We start from the raw sequence: 26152 nt of genomic DNA on the forward strand, positions 1-26152 counted from the left end.
TGTCATTTGTCATAGGCCAAGATAACCAGGTCATCTGCTTAGGTCTAGCTACATAAATTGTAGCTCTAATAGGAAAACAAAAAGTGTTACAATAAAAAATAAAAATTTATAATTTGATTTAAACATAGTAATATTTTTTACCAGTAGTATTATTTGAGTGCTGAAATTATAGATAGGCTATATTTAGCACTCCAGAACTCTCGTCCTCCGATTTTGTTATAAGTTACGACATGTTTTTTTATTTCGTCGTAGAAATCTCGAATATATTCTTCCTTTTTTTCCTCAGGAATTGTTGGAAATATGGGATTACAGGAAAGATAAAGCCCTAAAAATAATTTATACATTATATAGTGATTGTAAAATTTAAAAATATTAAATAATCACTTTTATTCAAATGCAGTCTCATAAAATCTAAAAAAACCTATAAAACAATAAGGTAAATTTTAATTTTCTTTTATTTTTAAATGTATTCCTGAGATTCTTTACATTCATGTGCTCCCTATCTCCCTCTCTTTTTGTCCAATATAATAAACAGGTTATAGTAGGTTTACGATTATTTAACTTTGCCAGTAGGATGCTATATTTTTTCTCTAGATCAATTATGATAATTGTTGAATTAGTTTTTCAAAGCCAAACTTTTATATAAAGTAATTTTTAAGATACAGTTTATAAAAACTTGTTATGAAGCTTTTATATTGGCTGCTACGTTTTCTCAGATACTTTATCTAAAGAAATAACTGAAAAGCAAACTCAGGGAAACTGGTAATCCTGATAAAGAAAGAAAGAAAACATATCCAATTGCCAAAACTAGGGGGACAATATGATGTAAGGGACTTTTATTGCAAATGAGACAGATGATAATAGGAATCAAATGAGTCAAAGCATGGTAGGTCTATTAACAGAGCACTGTAAGCTGAATAAGCAGTTTAAGCAGATGATGCTGACAGCCTGGCAAATGTGCGGTTCTTTACATTTTATCTCTGGTGCACACACAAACACACACACACACACACACACACACACACACACACACACACACACACACACGCGCGCGCGCGCGCGCGCATGCACGCACTTTATTCTCCTGTTCAGTTTCGCTATTTCTTGTGTGTAGCTTCCTGTTTTTGTGGTATGTTGTAGCATAATTCTTCTTTTTTTTCACTAATTCTAAGGTTTCCCCCGACATTTAATGTTTGTTGTTTTAGGTTTTACGTGGTTTGCACTCTTTTTCCACTGAATATATCCTGTTTTAGTATTCAAACCTATTCAAACTAGTTAAAAAGTAGCAATTTAAGGTCATATTGATTTGAAACCTACTTTAAGAACTAAAAATAGTTCAAGAATCTAGTTTTTTCGACACCACTGTTCGCAGAGTACTGAGACATTACAAATTTCATGCCTATAAAATACACTTGGTACAGGATTTAAATGAAGATGAGCCAGACAGCAGATTAAAGTTTTGTGAGATAATGACTGAGAAAATAAATAATAATAAAAACTTTGTTTTTTTTTAGATGAATGTTCTTTTTTTTCTAAATATTATAAATCAACACAATTACTGTTATTGGGCTAATGAAAATCCTAGATTTTTCCACGAAACAACTACCCAACAGCCATTGTTATTAAACTTACGGGCAAAAATATATATGGAGATTGTATATGAATGTTGGGCAATCCTTTTTGCAACAAAATTTGAATATAAGGCGATCCCTTAATAAACAGTTTCCTAATAGATGTATTGGATGAAGACGTTTTATTGAATGACCAGCAAGATCCTCCGATTTAGTTCCCCTGAACTTTTTCCTATGGGTTTTAAATAAGTTTAAATCCCAGATTTTTCCACGAAACAACTACCTAACGGCCATTAAGATTAAACTTCTTCTTTTTAGCCTTCTGTCGTCCATGTTTGGACATAGGCCTCTCCCAACTCCTTCCATCGATCTTTATCCTGAGCAACATATTTCCAATTTGTTCCGGCTATTCTTTTAATATCATCAACCCATCTCATCTGTGGTCTTTCTCTTGGTTGTTTACTTTCGTAAGGTCTCCAATGTTGTATTGTAGTGTTCCAAAGTTGGTCTTTTTGTCTAGCAGTGTGGTCCGCGAAGTTCCATTTAAGTTTAGCAATTTTTGTTGCTATGTCCTCGACTTTTTTTTTGCATCTTACCCAGTTGTTCCTCTTTTTATCTGACAGTCTTATACCTAACATTGCTCTTTCCATTGTTTTTTGTGGCTAGTTTATTTATGTTTGCCTTGGTTAGGGTCCAGGTTTGACATCCATATGTCATGATAGGAAGGATGCATTGGTTGAACACTTTGCTTCTCAAGTATTGTGGTATTTTGCCGTTCTTAAGTATCCAACTAAGTTTTCCAAATCCTGCCCATGCTAGTCTTGCTCTTCTAGTAATTTCCGCACTTTGGTTCTCTTTGTCAAGTCTCAGGATTTGGCCTAGGTCTTAGGAATGGACTGCAACATCCCCCTTTTTATGAGGTTTAAATAAGCTTAAAGCAAGATTTATTATACCATTCCTGTTTCATTGGAAGAACTAAGACGACGTATAGTTGATGAATGTAGACTTAATAATTGTATAGACGTTAGTGAATATAATTTTGAACATTTCATTAAATAATTATAGCTATGAGTAAACTGTTTTTAATTATGAATTTATTAATTTAAAATTTGACTCATTTTTTTACGTTATATTTAATAAAATTTCCTATTACTTAATGTTGCAATTTTGTTTAAATGTATTTTTTGACGTGACGGGATAAATTTGAAATTGACACTAGCAAAACATAGTCGTTACGTTTAGTTTTTAAGAGGTGTAGCAGTTCCAATAAAACAAGAATGGATTTAATATAGAAAAAAAATCATAAATACTTGAATTTTCCAGCGAAATACCTGTCTAATGATGTGCCACACACGGCATATTTGAAATTAAAGATTTTTGGTACTGGAAGATAGGCGTTCGTCAAATGACAGATATGACGCATATCTATATTTTAGCATTCTGACAAAATCCTAAGAATATTGCCAAATATGAGGATGAGTGACCAGCCCTGGATATTACTTATGTTTAATATTACTTTAATAATTTTACCTTTCCATTCCTGTTCATTTTCAAATATATAATCGAATACTTCTCTTCTTACAAAAGAGTCTTGGAAACCTGCTTGTATCAAATGATGTTGTATATCCTTTTCAGAATTTTGCAGATAATAGTATGGAGAAATTACATTTTTATGTCCAAAATTACGCCAATTGGGATGAATAGATAAACTATGGAAAATCACATCCAGAGGACTCGGATCCAAGGTTATTTGAAATGTCTGTCCACTAGGTTTCAACATATTATATATATTTTTGTGCATTTGCCTAAAATATATCAAATTTTTTTAAAAATTTCTACAAAAAAAACGCAACCCAAAATTTTTTTCACTGATATTAAATCTGAAGCCGTTTTCAGGATTAAATTTGTAACCAATTAAATAAAGTACTTATTTATATAAAATACATTGTCTTCTAATCTTACTGGCTCCATAAATAAATGCATTTCTTCCTGAATTTTTGTCTGTAAACTAACGAAGACGCAAAGGCGATGTGGCCATAGTAGTAATTTATTTTCCTGGCTAGCTTATCGCTAATTTTTAAATTGGAATTACGAAAATGTTGTTTAAGTGTTCTCAAATTGCAACAGAATGCATAGTGTCAGTGGATATGTTTTAAGCATATCAAGATAACTTATTTATTTTTTCAATTGTTTTATAGAGGACTTCTGATAGACCTAAAGAAGTAAGTGTATACCTTTAAAGCATCATTGGACAAAATATTGCGCATTGCACATTTTGCACATTTTATGCAAATATCTAGCTATTTTGCATATTTATAAAACAAATTGTATAAAATGCATAAATGTCAATTTATTTCGAATTGCACATTTTAAATAATATTTATCTAACCGTATATAATGGTAAACTGGAAATTCGAATGTTCATTTTATTTCAATTTTTTAGTCTTCAATATTACCGATAGTACCTATAGATTTTACCTAATATTCTTGGTATTGTTGTAGCAGGTAGCCGATTATAATCCGATAATAAAAGGGTGTTTTAAAAGTTTATTGCATGGGGTAAAAGTTTGTTTAGTTTACTAATTGTTTTAATGTTAATATGAGAGCCATTGACTTCTATTCACTTGCCCATACATGTTTTTGTGCAGCAGCTTCGAATTGTCTTCTATACACTGGTCAGGAGTTTCGTTACCATTCGTCAAGAGTTCTCGTTACCTTATTATGTCTTTTCCTTACTACACCTCCTGTTACTTCAACTTCTTTAATCATGTCTTCTTTTGTCTCTTTGATTTCTCTTTTCATATTGTATTTACTTACTCTTAAGGCTTCTATTTTTGAAATAAGACTCACGAGCAATTCTCTGTCCTGACGACGTCTATCTTTAGCTTTATTTTTTTCCTGATGACGTTTCTCTTTAGCTCCATTTTCTTACTGATGGCGTCTCTACGCAGCTTTTTGTCAACGTTTTTCTTTTTCTTCCAGCCTTTTTTTGTCAGCATATTTTTCTTTCTAACGAAATATCTCTTTAGCTTTCTTTTCTTTAGACGACATCTCTACTCTTTTTCTTTTCTTCGACGTTGTTCTATTGCAGCAATCATATCTCAAATTTCCTTCTTTTTAGTCTTCCTTCTTGTTTTGGATATAAAAATTCTCAAAATTATTTTTTTACTTAATTCCACTTCTGACACCAGTTGTTGCGTTTTTTTGGGTTCAGAGATGAATAGACGCCAAGGTAATTTAACTAACTTTATTTCAACTCTAAAAACAAACTCACTATATTACAAATATCAATAATTCTAAGTGCATTAATAATTATCGCTAACAATTCACACATATATCGCTTGCACAAGAAATCGCTGATACTAATTATCAAAGGCAGCTTTAGTGACTATAGTTATTATGTATATAATAAGAACAACTGTTGTATAAATAGCCGGTGGAGGAACGGAGGTTGAATTTTACGCGATAACACGAAATTCCAGAGGATCACCAGCGACGAGAACAATAGATACGGTGAGCAGAAGGCTACCTATATTCTGCTCTCGTGTTTTTCATTATGTATTCAACAATCACAACCGTATATGAGTTAAAAGAATCATAGTTCCGACCGCAGCAGGACGGCTAGGGAGGCCCTTCAGTCCACAAACGTTCGAAGTCTTTTATAGAACTAAGATGTGATCTACTCGAGTACTTACAACTTGCTTAGGAATCCCCCGTTTCGCCTTCAAAGTTACACGGAATATCCGAGTGCTTCAGGGGTCGTAGTCGTTGGAAGTCGATGTCCCAACTTTGGTCTTTTATAGAACTAGGATGTGATCTACTCGAGTACTTACAACTTGCTAAGGAATCCCCCGTTTCGTCTCCGAAGTTACACGGAATATCTGAGTGCTTCAGGGGCCGTAGGCGTTGGAAGTCGATATCCCAACTTGGATTTTATTTCAAGGAGCAACTATAGTTTTACTCACTACACAATCTTCCGACAAAGGCGCAGATCCACCTCACGCACCCGTGTGAACAGGACTCATCTTGCGGCGGGTGGGGTGGAAACCAAGAAGCCTGGAAACCCAAGCAAATCGATTTAGATCTCACGTCCATCAAATCTGTATCAATGTTAATTAATTAATACGAAGATTCTCCCGTCGCCCGGGAGGTAAAGTCTGAGACCTCTAGACACTGACGACTCTACAAGACTCGTTAGGGTAAAGCAGGCCACATAGCTGAGTATGGCAGCGTCTAAGGGGAACTATATTCTATTCTAGCAGACGCCCCTGTGAGTCCTTCTTCAGGTGAGTGTGGAAGACTAGCCATATTTTGGGGTTCCGCCCTCCACGCAGTATCTGTATTGCTACACGAACACTTGCCCGTTATCCTTGTGATAGCGAACAAGTTAACGCAGGTAGATATAAGGGCCCACCGATTTTTTTGTAATATTTGAAAAGCTGACAATTTTTACACGATTTTAAAAGAAAAAAAATTATTATGGGACGATTATGTAAAAAGTGGATATGTATATTCTTTTAAATTCGCAGTTAATTGATTTAAAATAATTAAGAACCCTAATTAATCTTATTTTAAATATTGAAACCTAAAATTTTATTATTAAATAGACAATCAATTAGAATATAATAGCAAATGAGATTTTTTCTTAGTCTTAAATTTAATTTGATACTTTAAACTTTATTTTGAAGTTTAATATTGCAATGCAATAATTTAATAGTATTACAATTCGACGCCATTCTGATCTAAGATAACAAAGATAACCTACTTCTAATGGTACAAACATTTAAAATAGCGGCTGAGACATGCATTATTAAAATATGTATTAAAATATGATTTTTGGAAAATTTTGACTTCATTTTCGGTAATTTGATACAGTACGGCATCCATACACATGGTTTCGGGTCGTTATTTGGATTACTTTTTTTGCGGTGACGTACATACCGTCTGGTACAAGTGTGAAAAATTTAAGGTGCAAAATAATTTCCCACTGATAAGTGGGATATTACGATTAAAAATTTCTGTACGGGATTGGTATACTTTGTTAATATTGATATCTGATTCGGTTTCTTTACGGATTCCTATTCATTCTAAACTCCCCTTTAAACAAATCAGAAGGGTGCCGGGCAAAACAGAAATTGTTTAAACAATTTTTGTAAACAAATTACAAAAATAACGGGTTTTTGCACCGAGAAACATTTTTTTTACATTTCTTGGGCCATTTTAAACACAAAGTTTTCAAGTTATAAACAATTTAAAATATCAAAAAAGCGAAAATACGCACTTTCGAGGCTGGAAAACTCAGATGATAATTATTATTTTTTAGGTTGCCAAGTGCCTAAATTGAAGAGCAGTTTTGAGAAGGTTTATTAAAATTTTTTTGTTCTGTTCATTATCAAGAAATTTATCTTATGATAAAATTAATATTAGTAAGTTGTGTGGTGGCGAAAAGGGTTGATAATAAATATATCAATAAAAATAACATAGGAATAATGTTAAGGAAATAAAACTTCGGAGCGCTGTAAAACCCAGAAAAACGAATAAAATTATTTGTAGTGAAAATTATTCTTAAAAAAAAACCCTAAAAAAAATATTGCTCTGATGTCATTTTATTGTAAAATTACTACAGAAAAAGTTATACGGCCCAAAAAAAATTTTTTTTTCAAAATTTGTTATTTTTGTTTTATAACTTATTTATTTTTTATTTTATAATAAAAAGTAATAGTAATAAAGTTGTAGACAGTTTCATTTGCTACAAATAATATTAAGTATAATTTTTTGTAGGGTTTGCACCCAAGTTGGCGGCCACGGGACAAGGGTGGCGACCCCATAAAATTGAACTTAACCTTATACTTACCTTATTATTCCCTAAAAAATGTAACATTTTAATAGGCTATATCAGCTGTGCAAAATCCATCAGTTAAAAATATACGGCATTGTTTTTTTCTTTTGTCTACTTTTACATCATTAATAACAGCCACAGTATTGAAAATATAACATAATATACACAATAGGGTACTTTAAAAATATGTTCAATTTTCAAATTTTTCTTTATTGTCTTTTTTTTATTTTTAATTTGTACCATTTATTAACCGGCCATAAATTAGTTTCATAGTTTTTAGTAATATTTTGTCAAAAAAGTGACTACCTTACAAGAAATAATTATGTTACCGAAAAACCAAAAAATCTCTTTCAAAATACAGATAACTCTTTATAAACATTTGCAAGAACCATAACTTTTAGACGGTATAGTTGCCAAAAATTATTTCACGCATCAAGTAATCATTTGGAATTGATACCGTACATTTTTCAATGACCTCAACGAATGGGGATTAAAAACTATTTTGACTTTGTTGGCTGTGGCCCTAAAAAGTCAAATAGTCTTCAATGTAAAGCATTTTCTTAGTTTATGAAATCAGGATATTCGTCTTCTTCCTGGACCTCTTTTTCTACGCACACTACCTTGAAGTATGGTCCGAAGTAGGTTATATCGTTGTTTCTAGTTAGGCATTATATGGCCCATATATTCCAGTTTGCGACGTTTTATGGTTATGATTAGTTCGCGCCCTTTACCCATTATGTGTACTTCTTCGTTGGTAACTTTGTCTATCCAGGAAATCCTCAACATGCAACTATAGTACCACATTTTAAATGATTTAGTGATGTAATTCAGTCTCATCAGTTGAAGTTTTTTTTTATTTTGATAAAAGCTGATCTTGCCTTTCAGATCATTATCCCAATTTTCGTGGATGGTTTGTTTCTACCGTTCGTTTAAATTTGCACTTACATAGCAAAAATTGGTAATTTATAATATAGGTTCTTGGTTAATTAAAAATTTTTCTGGTTTTATACTATTATTGCTTTAAATCTTGTGTTTTTTATTTTAAAATGAAACCCAAAGATGCTATTTACTTTTGCTATCCTAGAGACAAGCATCTATAGATATTCTTGATGTCACTTCAGGTGGTTCTCGACTTAGAATTTTGTTGTTTGGACAAAAATGTTTTTAAATAGACACATGAAATAAATAATGTGGTAAGTGCCAAAAAATCTCATTTTTATTTTATACCCTTAAAATGTTCCAAGTACCATAACCAACAACCTATATAATGCGCTAAGTCGCCGGGTTTTTATTACGTACTTAAAAAATTCTCAAAAGACTGCGTGTTTGTCAATCAGTGCCAATAAATATGACAATTTCAGTACTGTTTTGATGTTGTATTAGTAAAGTTGTTATTATTTATCTCGTTCTGTATAATCTTAAAATCATATAAGAATGAATGCTGGTGCTACTTCTAGAGAGGGCAATAAGCTAAAGGAAAGGCAGAAAAAAAGAAATGCTGAAGAAGAGTACTATACAAAGAATAATTATAGAGATACAGTATAAACAAAAATTGAGGCTTTTTCACGAATTTTATGGTTTGAATGATAATGGACGGCAAAATACGTATGCTATTTTATCCATGTGTGTGTGCTATAGAGCCGACCTGTTTTCACGGACAACTTCCTACTTACCTAGACATTGCAATCCTACACAACGTGGGTCAACAATACGAGATACACTCTCTAAACGAAGACGATTCTACACACAACCTAATCATCCTGACCCTGGGCGCAATAGAAACAAACGTTTTGCAGCCCCACAACAGGAAAAAGACAAGTTGGCCAAACTACAGAAGAATTGTGAGCGAGAACATCGGTAATATCCCCACAATTAACAACATTACAGAATTAGAGGACAGCGTAATAAAACTAGATGAAACAATTATCAATGCTATCGATGCCAGCTCCAAAACCGAAACAATAACTAGACAGAAAGGAAGGTTTAGGGATATAAGTATCGAACTTAAAAACTTAATCAAGCAGAAAAATCGGAAAAGAAGAAGAGCTTACCGCACAAGAACGGTAGAGGACAAAAGAATTGCAAATGAGCTAGACAGGGAAGTAAAGAAACAACTTCAAAATCACCGAAACGAAAGCTGGGACTCCTATATCGAAGAGTTAAATCCAAACAAATCTGCGTTCTGGAAATTATCAAAAATCCTCCGAAAAGACAAAAAACCCATACCCCCTCTACATGGAGTAAACGGGATTGTCCACACAGAAATCGAAAAAGCAGAAGTCCTATAGGACGAATTAGAAAGGGCGTGTAGGAACAACGAACACCCCAACGAAGACATAGATTTCGAAGAAGAGGTAGAGAGGACAGCAAGAAGATTAAAAAGGACAAAAGGCAGAATAGGGATTCTACATACATCTCCCGAAGAAATAAAAAAACTAATAAAGCAGACAAACGCCAAAAAAGCCCCAGGACCTGACAATATCACAAACAGGGCGCTGAAAAACCTACCTACAAAAGCAATTGTTTACATTACCAACATCATAAACAATATGCTCAAACTAAGATATTTTCCAGACAGATGGAAAGAAGCTCACATAATAATGATTGCTAAGCCAGGGAAAAATGGCACATTTCCTCAAAATTACAGGCCAATCAGCTTACTAACATCTATAAGCAAGATTGCGGAAAGAGTAATCCTAAAAAGACTTAACGAAGAGTCTCAAGCATTACACACCATACCAGAAGCTCAATTCGGTTTCAGAAGCGAACATTCCTGTGAATTACAGGTATTAAGACTTACAGAATTCGTAACTAAAGGATTTAACGAAAAAGCATACACAGCAACCGCATTTCTGGACGTCAGTAAAGCATTTGACAGAGTCTGGCACAAAGGACTTATTTACAAAATGAATTTATTGGTATACAGCGAGGCGATGACATGTCTCCTTGCGTCATACCTTGCTACCAGAAGGTTCCGGATTCGCATAGGGGCAACCCTGTCTGAAGTCGGAACCCTGGAAGCGGGTGTGCCTCAGGGTGCTGTGCTATCGCCGTACCTGTATACCATCTATACGGCCGACACGCCAACAGAACCCGGATCTCTGCTGAGTCTTTACGCAGACGACACAGCAATAGCGGTTAGCTGGAGAAACCCGGATCATGCAGCTAATCATCTGCAAAGAGCACTAAATAGATTTCAACGATGGTGCATAAAATGGAAAATAGCCTTAAACCCAGACAAAACTCAGGCTGTAATGTTTAGTCACAGAAGTGTACCAAACCGTGAAATCACGATAGGCAACACTCCAGTAGAATGGACCAACCAAGCAAGATACCTAGGAGTGTTACTCGACAAGAAACTAACATTCACGGAACATATTAACCAACAAGTATATAAAGCCAAAGCGTTGAAAAGTCAGCTCTAAACGCTCATAGGAAGAAGAAGCAAATTAAGATTCAAAACTAAAATCAGGGTTGCAAACAGCATCATCATGCCAGTCTTAACGTACGCCTCAGCAGCATGAGGACATACCTGAAAGTCGAATAGGATGAAGATTCAGAGATCTCAAAACCAAATCATACGAGATGCCTTAAAAATTCCAAAATACGTACCTCTAAGATATTCAGAGACTCAGGACAAACCAGGATCTTACGGACGCTAGACGAAAGAGCATATGATATATTTAACGGATTAACAAATCACCCTAGCAGAATGCTAAGAGAGCTGACAAACTACAACGAAAACATGAGGACGGTACACAGAAGACCAAAACAGCAAATAGCAAGATATAGGGAGAACCCAAACGAACAATAAAGGATGTAATGGTGCATAGTCGTCAAAACCTCAAGATGAAGAAAGATAGGAAACCGACCAAAAAAATCATCTCTAGCGGGAGGGTACGCTTTTTCTTTTAGGTTTTTAGGTTGTTAGGTAGATATAAGTCCAATATACACCGGGGTGAGTGAGAGGAGTATACACTTGGGAATGCTCACCCCAACACACGCACACAAATAGGATTAAGAAAAAAAAGGAAAGAATTGTTGCCCAGGCATATTATAGTTCCGAAGCTTCAAAGAAGTCCACAAAAAACAAAAAAAAAACAAAAAAACAAAAAAAAACGGTCTCACTATCTAAATCACTTTGGATTCATCCAATATATAAATCTTTTTCACTCTACATTTATTGTATCTTTCACTTTCATCATAGACCAAATATGGAGGGCCCATCTGGCTCTACATATACCGCTTCAACGGACTAGGCCCTTAAGGCAGATTAGGTGAATATTGATATTCTCGCGAAATCCGGGCACTGAGGTCTTGTGCGGCATACAGGGGCTCAGTGGCCGGACCCTACTCGGGTGCTCGGCCGGCGAGGAGAACAAAATTTATTTTGCCAAATCGGCGGCCGAGTGACCGAGCACACACTCTTTTCCGAGCATAGAGTCGTCAGCCAAGGCTGGGGGCTCTATGGTCGGAACACACGCTTTTTTTCTTTTGTTTTAGGGACTCAAGTCCCGAAGTCATGATAGAGTAACTTCAATAGAGTCAGTAATGTAAATAGGGAGAAAAGCCTAGATGTGGCTACCCCTACAGTGATGGTGGCATAACCACAGTCATTAAAAACAGAGGGTGTTCCATTACCCAGGACACCTTAAGTAACTTTCAGATCATAAGCCTCCTCACGTAAGTCACACGATGAGGAAAGGTGGAGGAAAAACCTGGGGGTCAGATAGGTACCACTTCGACTAGCGAAGTGTGACCGGTTTGATCTTCGGACATGTGGATCCCATTCTTAGATTGGTATACACATGTTCCTAGGGGCAAAATTGATCACTGCGTGTGTGTGTGTGTGTGTGTGTGTGTGTGTGCTATCAAGAGGAGAAGGCATAAAAATTATGAGAGACCAGAAGAGAGTAAGAGATAGGTTACGCTTTTCTTCACATTGCCCAACGGAGAAGGCAATATTTTACAAGTATATAGGAAGACATTTTGCGCGGTGTTTGGAATAAATCCAAGACAAATTAAAACATTAGCTAAGTAGAAAAAAAGGAGATTCAGTTTATAAGAAAATGAGAGGTAATAAACTGCAGTTTAGAAAGTTCATGCCGGAAGATAGAGCATTGGTTGTCGAGAGCATAAACAAATTTCCCAGAGACGTGGGACATTACAACTGTTTAACAAGCGAGAAACAGTATCTGAGCTCCGAACTCAATATAAATAGACTTTAGTTGGCGTTTAAGGAAGCTCATCCTGATTTAGCAGTGAGCTATCGTTTTTACTTTCAAATTTTCAAAAAGAATTTTCCCAATAAGCTTTCGTAAGCCTAGAACGAATACCTGTGCTAATTGTGATTTACCGCACATGCAAACAAAAGATTTCACACGGAAAGATGCTCAATTTAGGTTAGAACTTCACCACCGAAAAGCTGAAGCAGCTTTAGAAGCAATGAGAAAAGACCAACAGAATTGTCAGCAACCCACGAGTGACACCATGACAGTTTCTATGAATCTACAGCAGGTCTTATCATTGCTAACTCTAACTTATAGTCAAAGGTATTATATGTGACAGCTTTCCAACTACAACCTTTGTGTTCACCTAAGAGACAATAACACTGGCTTCATGTTTTTGTGGCATGAGGGTATAACAGGACGTGGAGGGAATCGAAACGAACAGTAACAATTTGGAGCGACAACTGTGCCGGACAAAATAAAAACAAAATGTTATTGTTTTTATGGATTTATTTAGTTTCCAAGGGGTATTTCGATGAGATAAATCACAAGTATCTAGTATCGAGTAATTCATTTATAAGTTGCGACAGGTATTTCGCCCAAATTGAAAAGCGAAAAAAACAAGAGAAGTGTGAGATACCTATGGATTTGGTAAGAATGATGACAACAGCTGTAAAGAAAACACCATTTCTTGTTATATTAATGAACCGTGAGGACTTCTTCTATTTTAAAGTTGCTTCTGAAAGTTTAATCAGTACATCCAAGCTTCAAATTTCAAAACCTCAATGGATCAACATTAACCGACAAAATCTAGTTAAAATACGAGAAACTCTGAATGAATTGGAAAGTTGAAAATCAACAAAGGTTTTAAAGAGAAATGTTACAATTAAAACTATTGCAGAAATGACTCTTCCTAACTTGACCTGCCAGAGTATAATTTTTGAAGAAAAAAAACAAACCTTGTTGGCAATGATTCCCTATTTGAAGAAAGAAAATAGGAAATTTTATGACGACCTATTTAATCCTAATACTCCTTAGAACCTATATGTTTTGTGTTTTTTATTATTACTTACCCCAATATTTTATATTTTTGTGATGGCACTTAGTACATTCTAAGATTTTATAGCTGTTTTATTTTTTTTACAATTATTTTACAAAAAAGTTCGCAAAATTATTTATTGCACAGAAATATAATTCACTTGAATAAAGCTATGTTTAATTTTGAAAAAGTTATTTCTAATACATTCATTGTGGAAAAAAATCGATTATTTCGAAATAATGAATCTGGCACTTACCACATTATTTATTTTAAGTCTTCATATTATATGCATGTTTGTTTGTTACTTTAAAAATTTGGTAAAGTTCTCAAATATGTGAATTATGCAAGCAATATGCGTTTAGCATAAAATCCTCTCCCTACTGCTAACATTACTGAAACCTCATAAAAAGTATAAATAGGTTTTAAGTTCAGTTATTTAAAATCTTACATACCAAGTGATATGGTTCAGAAAATATTGTATTGGAAAAACGTTACTTTTGTTCTTAGAGTAGGGAATTCTACTTGACGAGTGGAATTCCCTACTCTAAGCTTTTGTTGGAGAGGCGCTTACTGCATGTTGCCAAACATTTGCTTTCCTTTCTAACCTACCTAAAGTTTCCATACTTCATAAACGCTCTGTATACAAAAGTTATATTAAGATTTTGTTTAAAGCATTTTTGGGCGTTCTTTAGATTTTAGAGGTATAAACAGAAATATTTAAAAGACGCAGATTATAGCAAAAGAATTTTGCATAATTTAAAAATTTAGGTTATAGAGTTTGCATATTTTTAGATTAGATTATTAAATTGAGAACAGTGTCCTAAATCGAAAATATTAGCTTCCAATGAAACTAATTATTTACTATATTTGTGTTAATATGTTAATATTTTCCAAGCCAAAAAAAAATGAGAAAAATAATAAACACTAATATTACAAGCGAAAAGTACACATAGTATATATAACTTACTTAGGATTTTTCACAAGATGATTTGCGAAAAAACTGAAAATCAAATTAAACCTTTGTTGATATGTTGGAGAAAGGTTCTCAGCTCCAATATCCAGTTGTTTAAACTTCATTCTCGGTATTTCAAGAGTGGCTTTAGCATGGTCTATCATCTGGTGGGATATATCAGTTGCCACATATTCTTCCAAATCTTGTGGTAGATGAGATTTAACCGAATTATACCAATTAGTTCCATCACCAAATCCATATTCCAATATAGAAGGCCTATTTGGAAAATTAAATAGAGGTTTGTATAAGTGAAACAAATAAGATGTGTGCAGAACTGTGACACGACAGCTCTTTGCATACAGTTCAGCTAATACCATCGATGTCATTTTACTAAATATTTTTTTAATTGCTTTATTGTGTCGTCTAATCTATTAATGAATCATAATATTCAATCGCATTTAATTTAAACATTATAGGGGAGATCGGAAAAAAACAAAATCGGTAATTTTTGGGTAAACGTTTAAAGACGTTTAATATTCTAATGCTATGCGATATAGTATGATATAAGAGGTTCCTACGAACTCAGTTGCCCAACGTCAGATTAAAAAAAAAATTAAATAGCTAAAATCAGAATATTTCGTGAACTTTATTTATTCCTATATGTATAACACTAACCAACACAAGCGATACCTTTTAAAACAGTAAAGCTAATAACTAAAAACAAATAAAGTAGAACAAGATATGCAAAAAATATGCAACATCAGCACAGATTCGATATGAAAGTTTACCATTTGGTAATATCACGTCTATCCTTTTTCTCCTCCTAATTCATTGAGCCCTTATCAGGGCAATTTTATCCGACTTAGCCGTTCTATGATCGTAAATATTTCGACTTCATTTGCTGCTATTATAAGTGTGTCAAGTGCATATCGCAGGTTGCTGATTTTTCTGCCTCCTATAGTGATTCTTCTATCCTATTTGTCTAGTACTTTTTTCATTGTATATTTAGAATATATGTTGTATAATAATGGTAATAATATGCAGCCCTGTTTAGTTCCTTTCTTTGTTTTGAAGGCATTTGAATATATTCCGTGTATTTTAAATTTACTTTCATAAAATAAAGGCAGATATCGAGCACAGTTTTATTAATTAAATCTTGCCCAAGTACTTTCGCTCACTAGAGCATCTTCAGGGGCATTTCTTTAATTTTGGGCTATCCAACAATCCCAGAATGTTATAAACATAAAATTAAACATAACAGTACAACTACAACTTGTAGTGATGTAGATTTTTTGCCAATTTCTGAGTGGAGCAGTTGTATGCACTGACTCTGGGTCTTAGGGGGATATTGGGCTTATGGATTTTTGGAAGGCCGTATATCTTTGGAATTCGGGATGATTTTTTTCTGAGTATAAGAGATTTTTTAATGTCTGAAAGTAGAGTAGACTTATTTATGATGGATTTGATTGATTTCTCTAGATAGGTGGTGGGATCGTTTGGGACGCATTTGTATTCTGTGGAATTGAGAAGTTCGAACATTTTCGAATTGAGAAGTCGAAATAATTAAAAATGGCGGTGCATTACCTTTGTCGGCCGGAAGGATGACGACGTCAGGGTTGTTATAAAGTTCTTTGAGGGCGCGTCTTTCTGAAAGACTGATATTTGACGGTGGGGATTTGGAAGTACGGAGAATCAGTATTTCAGAAAGACGCGCCCTCAAAGAACTTTATAACAACCCTGACATCGTCATCCTTTCGGCCGACAAAGGTAATGCACCGCCATTTTAAACCCTCCCCCCCCAAAATACCCCATGGTAAAGATACATTAGATCTCTTCCTCTCCCACCTGAATGAAATACATCCTAGTATTCAATTCACGATGGAAGTTGAGTCTGGAGCATCTTTGCCATTCCTTGATGTTCTTATTTAGAAAAAGCCACCTCACAGTTTTTCTTATTCCGTGTACCGGAAACCCACTCATACAAACCGTTATCTTAATGCCCAGTCACATCATTACCCAACCCAACTCAATTCAGTTGTGACACTCTTATTTCTCGTTACATAAGACTTAGCGACAACAATCATAGGTCATCCGAAATCAATTCAATAAGGTAAACACTCTTACAAAACGGATACCACATAACCCAAATTAATAAGAGCATTCAAAAATGTCTAAACCCCATTCCATCCAAAAAGAAATCTTGCCGCCGGATCAACCCAAAATCTTTCTACCTTTTATTAAAGGTGTCACTGACAAGATCAGTAGAACTCTCAGTTGTCCAATCTCGTCAGATCCGTAAAAGACCAAATCCCCAATGAAGACCATGGTGTCTACGAGATACCTTGTTCCAGTTGCCCACGTACATACATAGGACAGACGAACCGACGAATCTATAACCGTATTTACGAACATACTATATCAGTCAAATATTCCGATACTACTTTAGTCCTAGCCCAACATCATATTGAGACAGGCCACAAAATAAATTTCGAAAAAGCAAAAACCATCGCCCCCATTCGCTCCTTAAAATCAAGAATCATCCGTGAAGCTATCGAAATTAAAAAACGGCCTAACAGCTTAAATACGCACGATGACGCTAAACGACTACCGGCAACACGGCGACCCTTGCTTCAGCGACCTCCCGCTCACACCGCTCAGGCCACGTCAGCTCAGACCACGTCAGCGCATACCATTCCTGCGCATATACTGAGAGTATAAAAGCAGCCACACAGGGTAAGACCGGCCGTCACTCGACACTGAGGAGTAGGCAGATTGACGGTTCTTGTATTTATACAGAACAAGATTCTGGTACGTCACGAGTGAGGAGAGTAGGCAGATTGAGACCCCGAACTCGAACGGTACCGTATTACTCTTGATAATGGCTCCAAAATGGGTGCCGAAACGTGGAGTTTTCAATTATCAACGCAGTTCTTCTCAAGAACTTAGTGATTTTCATTCATCTAACCGCGGAAATTTATCCGAACATTATGTGAATTATTTTTGATGGATCTTTACTCACAATATTTGACGAATTCTTTAGTAACACAATTTTCAAAAACCTCCAAAATCATTGGAATGTCGAAAAGGTTTACAAGCAGGCAACCGGAATATTTCACATCAAAATTATCTAAAGGTTTGAGGTCGACTTTGTTCCAAATAAACTTGTTTATCAGCTTATTATTTGTTTCCTTTTTGTTACGAAGTGCTGGATTACCTTTCTGATTAGGTTGATTATTCTCAGCATCTGAACCATTTTCATCGCAAACTACCTCAGGTTTGGCTAGTAGTAAATAATTTCTTCTATTTTAGAATAATTTTCACCATCGTCCTTGTTCCAATTGTCAAACCGATCTTTCAGAAGCTTATAGTCTTCATCATCAGTTTGATTTAATAAATTGTCCAGTTCTTATTCGTTCAAAGATTTGCGAACCATTGTTAAGTCAACGATAACCACACCAAATTACTGTACAAACAAGTTAAAACAACTACGTAAAACTGATAAAACAAACGATCACGTCATAGCCATTTTAAAAATTCAACGAACAGTACTCATCTCTATTAGATCCGCGTGTTTCACTTTCATGTTCTCTGTGTCTCTGTTTGAAGCGCCAAAAATCGAAATGTAATTGTCGATTTATTAATTGTTTAGTTAAGGCGAGGTCAATTTAACCTAACCAATAGAGGAAAGATCCGTTAGCTTTTGTTTCCTACATAGGCCTCCATCAATGCTAGTTTGTACGTTACCAGTCGGACAAGCTCCAAAAATTTTTTGCGAGTACGTTCGTCTTTGGCTCTGAAAGGGTTAATTGTTTTGCTTTTAGTTGGTCATTGCGTTATTTCCTTTTTGGATGTGTCCTTTATATGATTTTTTTTTATTTATTTATTTAGTTATTTTTAAAAACTTCTTAATCATTTCACGTTTTGAACCTGAAGATTTTCCTCTAGCTGTTTATTCTGTTATTACTTATGTAGGTGGTTTGTCCTATCTCTCTCTCGCTTCTTCCAGATATTGTGATAGATATCTTCTTTTATCGAATATTGTTTTCGATAAGTCTTCATTTATAACTATTTTCTTGATCTTTAGTTTTTTAGTTTATTTAATAATTTCAGTTTTTACTGTTTTTATGTATATTCGATGTTTTTGTTCTTGTTCTCTTCTATTTCATAAATTATATTAATTTTTCGTATTTTCTTTTCAAACTTTTCAATTCTTTTCTCTTATAATTTTAGTTTTTCTCTAATTTTGCGATTTTCTCTCTTAATTTGTTAATTTTTTTGTTGAAGACTAATTAAATCATTTGATCTTTTATCTATTTGACTTTACTTTTTCTATCCCTTACTTTCATTTTTTAGACATTGTACGATTTCCTTTATTTTGAGCTACTATTTTTGATAAAAGTTTCACCTCAGGGAAAACCTTCAGAAGGATCGCTCTTCTTCCAAGGATTGTATTAGAACCTTTCTATTACTTAATTATCTGTAATATATATATTTTTTTATTTTCAAGTACTTTTTATTTAATTATTATATTTAACACATGAGATTATTTAAATTAACTTTTATGTTTAAAATATAATTATATAAGCACTGATAACTTTTTTAAAGGGTACTTAACATTTTATTTCATAAAATTAGAAATGTAAATGTACTACAATTGTATTTAAATGCAATTTTCGAAGCATCCAATTATCAAAATATTAAATGACACACAGATTAAAGATCTCCGCAATTTCACTGATACTAAACACCATTAATAAAAACCACTCAAATTTAATTTGGAACGAAATAAACATGTGTACTTTACCCGTGAAAATCGAATCGGAAATTATATGTAATTTTTATTATATCAATTTTTCAAATTCTAATAAAATTAACTATTTAATTTTGATAGTTTTAACTGTTTGTCATTTTCAGATATTTTTTGTAGTTCAAACTTTTTTGTAAACAGTTATTTTTTACAATCAATAAATAAATATTTTGGATTAAAATAATGTGAATTGCTTTTAGTAAATCCTTTACCACGGCATTGAGAACCAAACATACTTCAGGGACACTAATAGATTTAACTCTTCAGTAGCTATGTACATTAATGTTACTGCCAGACACACTTTTACTGAAACTTCATCCCTCTAACATCTTTTTTAACAACCAATAGAGTTATAACAATATTTTAAGGGCTATAGCTCCGTTTTTTAATACCATTTATACCAGCGGACACCTACCTAATGGTCCAATTTATTGTTTATAGCTCCACCTAAGAAGACAACAGCAAAAATCTGTGCTGATTATAGAACCATCAGTTTGTTAAACCATTTATTGAATATTTTTCTAAAGGTAATACATCGCCGTACCTATAATAAACGCGAGGAATACCCAAGTGACACACGGTTTTTTTCGTAACGGGTTTGGAACAAGAGATGCAATATTTGGGATGAAAATACTTGCTAAAACATGTTGTGATATATCTGTAGACATGTATTATTGTTTTATTGACTTCCAAAATGCATTTGATTGTGTTAAACACTCTATAATAATTGAAGTTCTAAGAGAGATTGGCTTGGATTGCAGATACGTTCACAGAATTGCAAATTTGTATTGGAATCAAACAAAATGAGTTTTAGTAGACGGTTTGGAATAGCAGGCTCTTAATATTAAAGGAAGAGTACAGTGGGATGACTTGCGTCGTCCCTGTTTTTCAACATTTACTCCGAAAGAATTTTCAGAAATGCACTTTCTGAAAAACAAGAAGGAATAATTGTGAACGGTGAAGTCATCAATAATTTGCGCTATGCGGATGATACAGTACTCCTAGTATCTACTTAAGATAATCTGCAAACATTAGTTAACAGTATCGTTGAGAGCTGTAAGAAAGCAGGTCTGCTTTCTTATAAACTTATTTTAAACTTCAATTGTGGCTTATTTCCATTAAAATAGTTTTTTTTTCAAAATTTTAGTAGTTTGCGTTTCGACTCGATGATACTTCCCATTTTTCAGGTTTCAAGTAACATGTGTTTACAAACTTAAATAATGATGTAAGATGTAAGATCCAAGATGTAATATTTTATTATAGCACACGATAAGATATCCTACATACATAATATTATGACTGTAAAGACTACAAGGTTAGAGTTAGTGAGACAGTAAGTCAACAACATAAGTTACTTGTGCTGAACATCGAAGTAAAACGCGATACGAAACCAAAATATCGAAGAGGGCCACAAAAAATGAAATGGTGGATATTAAAAGATGAGAAAGAAAGTCCATTCAGAGAGTATTCTAAAAATAGTAGAGTAGAGTAGTTGGAACAGGAAAGGAAGTCCTAATACAATTTATAGGAAGATGACCAGTATCATTAGAGATCTATTGAAATACTTGGAAAAACGTCAGAAAAGAAGTTTAAGAATAAAAAAATTTAATGGTGGTCAAACGAAGTACAAGAAAAAATGAAAGAGAAAAGAAAATTATATAAACTCTGGCAAGAAAGTAGGTGGGACACAGATCTTAAAAACAATACGGTGTCCAAACAGGAATCAAAAGTAGCGGCAGCAGAGCAAGATTTTAATCAGATTGGGTGTATCCGAGATAAAAATACTAAAATACTAATTAAGAAAAGGATGTCAAAAAGAGATGGAAAAAGTACTTTGACAGTTTATTAAATGAAGAATTTGACAGAAAACCAGTTGAGTTAAGGGACAGTAACAGCAATGGCCACCAAAATAACAAAAGAGGAAGTGGTTCAAGCACAAATAAAGAAGGAAAAAGCAGTTGGACGAGATGATATTCATTGGAAAGTGTCGAGAGCATAAGACAGAGACAGGAACAAGTTGGCTAACATGTTAAATTAATAGAATTATGAAAGTTGGAAAATACCAGACGAATGGAGACACCTATACCGATACAAATTTACGGCATAGTTTTTAAACTTGTTATTACATATTTTAGTATTGATTTATACACACATGTCCAAAAGTTTGGAATACGTACAAATAATGTATCTACGCGTATGGTGGTTTCATTCGTATGGCGTATTCATTCTAGAGCGTTTTTAAATGAAAATGATAAAAAATTTGAATCGCTTTTGTATGATTTTGGTCACAGTTAACTGATTAGCGTATTTACGCATTATTTTAGTCTTTGTTTAAATTTTAATTGAGCCGTTTAAGAATGCCTAGAAACGTGATATCTCATTTTGACAGATCTAGAGTAATTGCTTGGTTACAACAGGGCTTGAGTCAAAGTTATATCGCGAATATTGTTGATGTTACTCAGAGTGCTGTATCGAAAATTAAAAAAAAAATCCAAGATACAAATGACGTCAAGGATCGTCCCAGAAGTGGTAGAAGTCGATGTACAACATCATCTCAAGACGGGCAAATAACATTGATAGCTCGCAGAAATCGTCTGGAATCTACAAGTGATATATCCAAAGAACTTTCTAGGCTTCAAAGACTGAATATTTCACGGCAAACAATAACACGCAGACTAAATGCGGTAAATTTGTATCGTAGAAGACCGCTACGTGTAGAAATGGTGTATCATGGTCCTAACTAGAATAACGTGATGTTCTCTGATGGGTCAAAAATTGGCTTGCTATCTGATTCGCGAAGAACACTGGTTTGGGGGGCTCCAGAAAGACAAGCCCGACTAGAACCAGCCCAACTGCGTGTCCCATTTGAAGGTGGCAGTATTATGGTTTGGGGTGGTATTATAAGTGGTACACGGACGCCACTGCTGGTTCTGGAGAGAAGAGCCACTGGTGCTGTGTACATCGAGGAAGTTTTAAATCCTGTCGTACGTCTATTCCGAGGGGCAGTAGGTGATGAATTTGTGTTTATGCATGACTACGCACCTCCTCATCGAACAGAAGCAGTACAAAATTTTCTGGAAGAAGAAGGAATATCTACATTACAGTGGCCCTCGAATTCCCCTGACATGAAACTTATTGAACATGCTTGCGACATTCTCAAAACACGCATTAAGAAGCCAAACAATCCCCCTATTACACTTCGAGAACTAAAAGATGCTGCTCGTGAAGAATGGGAGAGAATTTCGCAAGCCCAGCTCGACCAGTTAATCGGCAGCATGCCAAATCGCCTACAGGCATGAATACAGACCAATGGAGGAAATACTAATTATTAGTTTTATTAAAAATTATTTTTTTCTATACTAATGTATTTTTAAATGTAAGTTGTACGTTGTAAGTTTTTCACTCCAAGAGAATAAATAATTTTTTTGCTTATCGTTTATCTGGTTTAAAGATTTATTTAGTATTGTTGAGAATTAAAACAAAATGATGTTTAACTATTCAGAAGAATTTATATATAAAAATCGATAAAAAGATGAAATATTCCAATATTCCAAACTTTTGGACATATGTGTATGTACCTCATGCTGGGTCAAATGACCTGTTAAAAATGTCACAGGGGCTTGTAGTCTATATGGTATTCATTGATCTTGAATAAACGAACTTTCACTAATAAATAGCTTGATTAAAATTCTAATTAAACATTGCAATATTTTGCAAATAAAATATTTTTTAGAAGTACATGTCGGAAGCGAGACCTATTATCTTAATAAAAAAACAAGGTTTAATGTTAACAACATTTAAAAGCATTTAGTTTTTGTTGAATGTAGTTTGTTTATGGTAGTTTTAAAATAGAATAACTGTAAAAACATTTTATACTTATTTACCAGTAGTTGTTTTTAACTAAAAAAGGTTACACTAGAAATAATAAACGTTCATGAAAAAAGAGCAAATTGATCAAATCAATAAATATTCGTTTTTAATTAAAGGAATTTTTATTTAATTTGATATAGAATAAATAGCCTATTTTTTCTAGTCTTTTTAATAGTTTCTCTTCATTTACGTCTGCATTTATATATTTATTTATATTTATTTATATCTTTGACTTCCTTCTTTCTTGCTTCTACCTTTTTCATAAATGTTTCGAAGGGACACATGACTGGTTTAATATAGGATAGAATGTAAAAAAGACTGACTTTTTGTTTTATTACGAGGCATGTTTTTAACACATTGGCTGCCCAAACAGAAAGAAAACATTTTCATTTCAGGCTCCAAACTTTTTTTTATTAATTCATATTAAAGATGCATTAGGTTATTAAATTTTTGAGTTCAGTTGCAAAAAAAATATGTTTTCTTGATTTATGACCGTGAATTATATTTAACGCACGGAACTCTAAGACCAAAATACCACTTCCAGGCCACGTGCATTGAAGGTGACTCACGCAATATACTTTACCTTTAGCTACAAGTCTCAGCTTGCAATTTAGTTTAAGTAAAGATTTCGTTAGAGTAACAGTGCTGTTCAAATTTGTTTCGTATTAGAACTACCTATTCCGTTTACTATGGCGAAAAAATTTTATACTTACGAGAAAGAACAAAAATATTTGCAGAGATTGCATAAGGATGAATACTTTCATATGAGTGATGAGGATGTAGATGATCCTTTCGAAGGTGACAATTCTGAAGACGATTATATAACATCTATATCCAGCTCAGATAGTGAACAAGAAGAGCTAGCTACCAAAAAATGGAAATAAAAAAGTGCAGAACCATCTACAAGTACTGTAGATCAAGTGATAAGTAGTATAGTGTTGCGGGCTAGTCGTTAATCATTTAGTGATAGTCGTAAAACTGTGGAACAATCTTCAAGCCGTATCACGGAGACAACAGATCATCAATCTAGTGAACCATCTGAAGACACAGATCACGATGGCATTGAACTTCCTGTTACTCCTACCGAATTTCAAATTATATGGACTGCTGTAACGGGAAAAAATCTAAAGGTATTTGATTTCAATGCAGTACATCCTGGCATTGAATGATTTCTATCCATGATCCATGGCTATGATTTCTTTAAATTTTTTGTAACAGATGATATCATTGACTATATTGTAACTGAAACAAACAGATATGCTGAGCAGATCAAACACAATGAAATTATTTCGCAGTTTTCAAGAGTCTAAAGATGGAAACCTCTAACAAATTCAGAATTTGAAATCTTCCCGGGTATAATTATGTGGATGGGTTTAAATAAAAACCTCGACTATCCGATTATTGATCCAAGAATATCCTGTACGTCAATGATATCAAAAAGCGTATGTCACGAAATCGTTTCGAACTAATATTACGTATGTGGCATTTTTCTAATAATACAGAATGTCCAAGAGGTGATCGACTTTTCAAAATTCAACCCTTAATTGATCGTTTACTGGCCAAATTTCAAACTGCCAGAATTCCGAACAAAAACGTATGCATTGATGAGACTCTAGTACCGTTTCGTGGACGGCTGGCTTTCAAACAATATATCAAATAAAAAACATAAATTTGGGATAAAACTCTACTAAACTAAGTACCGTTTTGAAATCACACCGCCACATATAGCGTACCTACATACATCTGTGTCCCGAATACAGAACGTACCTCCTATACTCCAGCAAAGAAATAATGAAATGAGCTTCAAATATCGTATAATTTAGCTGTTCCTATGAGTTTTACCAAGAAGCGTGTCAGTAGCGAAAACAATAGGACCCGTCATAGGACAATAATAATTATTAAAATAATTATTTACAGACGTTACAACGCTATCTAATAACAACACCTAATAAGCTAATGAGATTGAAATACGTATAAGCGACTGGCGGATGCCTGCATCGAAATTAAATCTAATATCGTCTTTCTGTTTTAGTTCTTTAACCAGAAACTAAATTCACTAAGAATTTTTACCGTGCAAAACGGCATGTGGAATGCATATTATAGATTCCCTTGTCGACTAATTCATTAATCTGCCTGCTTTGCAAGTTGTAGAAAGCACAGTATTAAAAATTTTAATTTAGTTTCGCCAAGTAGGAAATCTTGGAATTCCTAGTGTTGTTATTAGATAGCGTTGTAACGTCTGTATATAATTATTTTTATAATTATTATCCTATGACGGAGGAGATTTGGTTTCGATTCAGAGCAACTGCATATGTCGCTCTGATGGGGCTTAATAAGGTTGAAATACGTATAAGTGGCTGGCGAATGCCCTGTATCGAAATTAAATCTAATACCGTCTTTCTGCTTTAGTTCTTTACTCGATTTCGAGTACCAGAAACTAAATTCACTAAAAATTTTTGCAATGATGAACGGCATGTGGTATGCATATTATAGATTCTTCCCCTAGGTCTCTTTCCTTCAACTCTACCCTCGACTATCATTTTTTCCATCGTAGCTGTTCTTCTAGCAATGTGTCCAAAATACTGCAAATATCTCTGTTGTATTTGTTTAAGCAATTTATCCTTTACTTTAAGTTGTTTTAATATCGATACGTTAGTGAGATGATCAATACAGGATATTCTTAAAATGCGGCGGTATACCCACATTTCAAAAGCGTCTAGTTTATTTTTATCCGCTTTCTTTAAGGTCCACGTATCAGATGCATATGTGGCTATGGAAAAATGAGTGCCCTTACCAGCCTTAGTTTTGTGTGTATTGTTATGCTAGAATTTTTTCAAATTGTTACC

At 34.0% G+C, this 26152-nt stretch overlaps 2 protein-coding genes across 3 annotated transcripts in view; one reads left to right on the top strand and one right to left on the bottom strand.

The window, feature by feature from the left end:
• LOC140436812 (growth arrest-specific protein 2-like) overlaps positions 1–26152 on the top strand; it is a 180349-nt gene that overhangs the window by 22253 nt on the left and 131944 nt on the right. The window lies entirely within an intron of this gene.
• LOC140435604 (juvenile hormone acid O-methyltransferase-like) lies at positions 124–15024 on the bottom strand. The gene is made up of 3 exons (XM_072524349.1): positions 14645–15024; positions 3102–3376; positions 124–325 (listed from the first exon to the last, which is right to left on the bottom strand). Exons 1-3 carry the CDS (start codon positions 15013–15015, stop codon positions 150–152), a joined length of 822 nt encoding a protein of 273 aa, XP_072380450.1. The 5' UTR covers positions 15016–15024; the 3' UTR covers positions 124–149.

This window comes from Diabrotica undecimpunctata, chromosome 3, assembly GCF_040954645.1.
Source record: "Diabrotica undecimpunctata isolate CICGRU chromosome 3, icDiaUnde3, whole genome shotgun sequence".
NCBI classification, from domain to species: domain Eukaryota; kingdom Metazoa; phylum Arthropoda; class Insecta; order Coleoptera; family Chrysomelidae; genus Diabrotica; species Diabrotica undecimpunctata.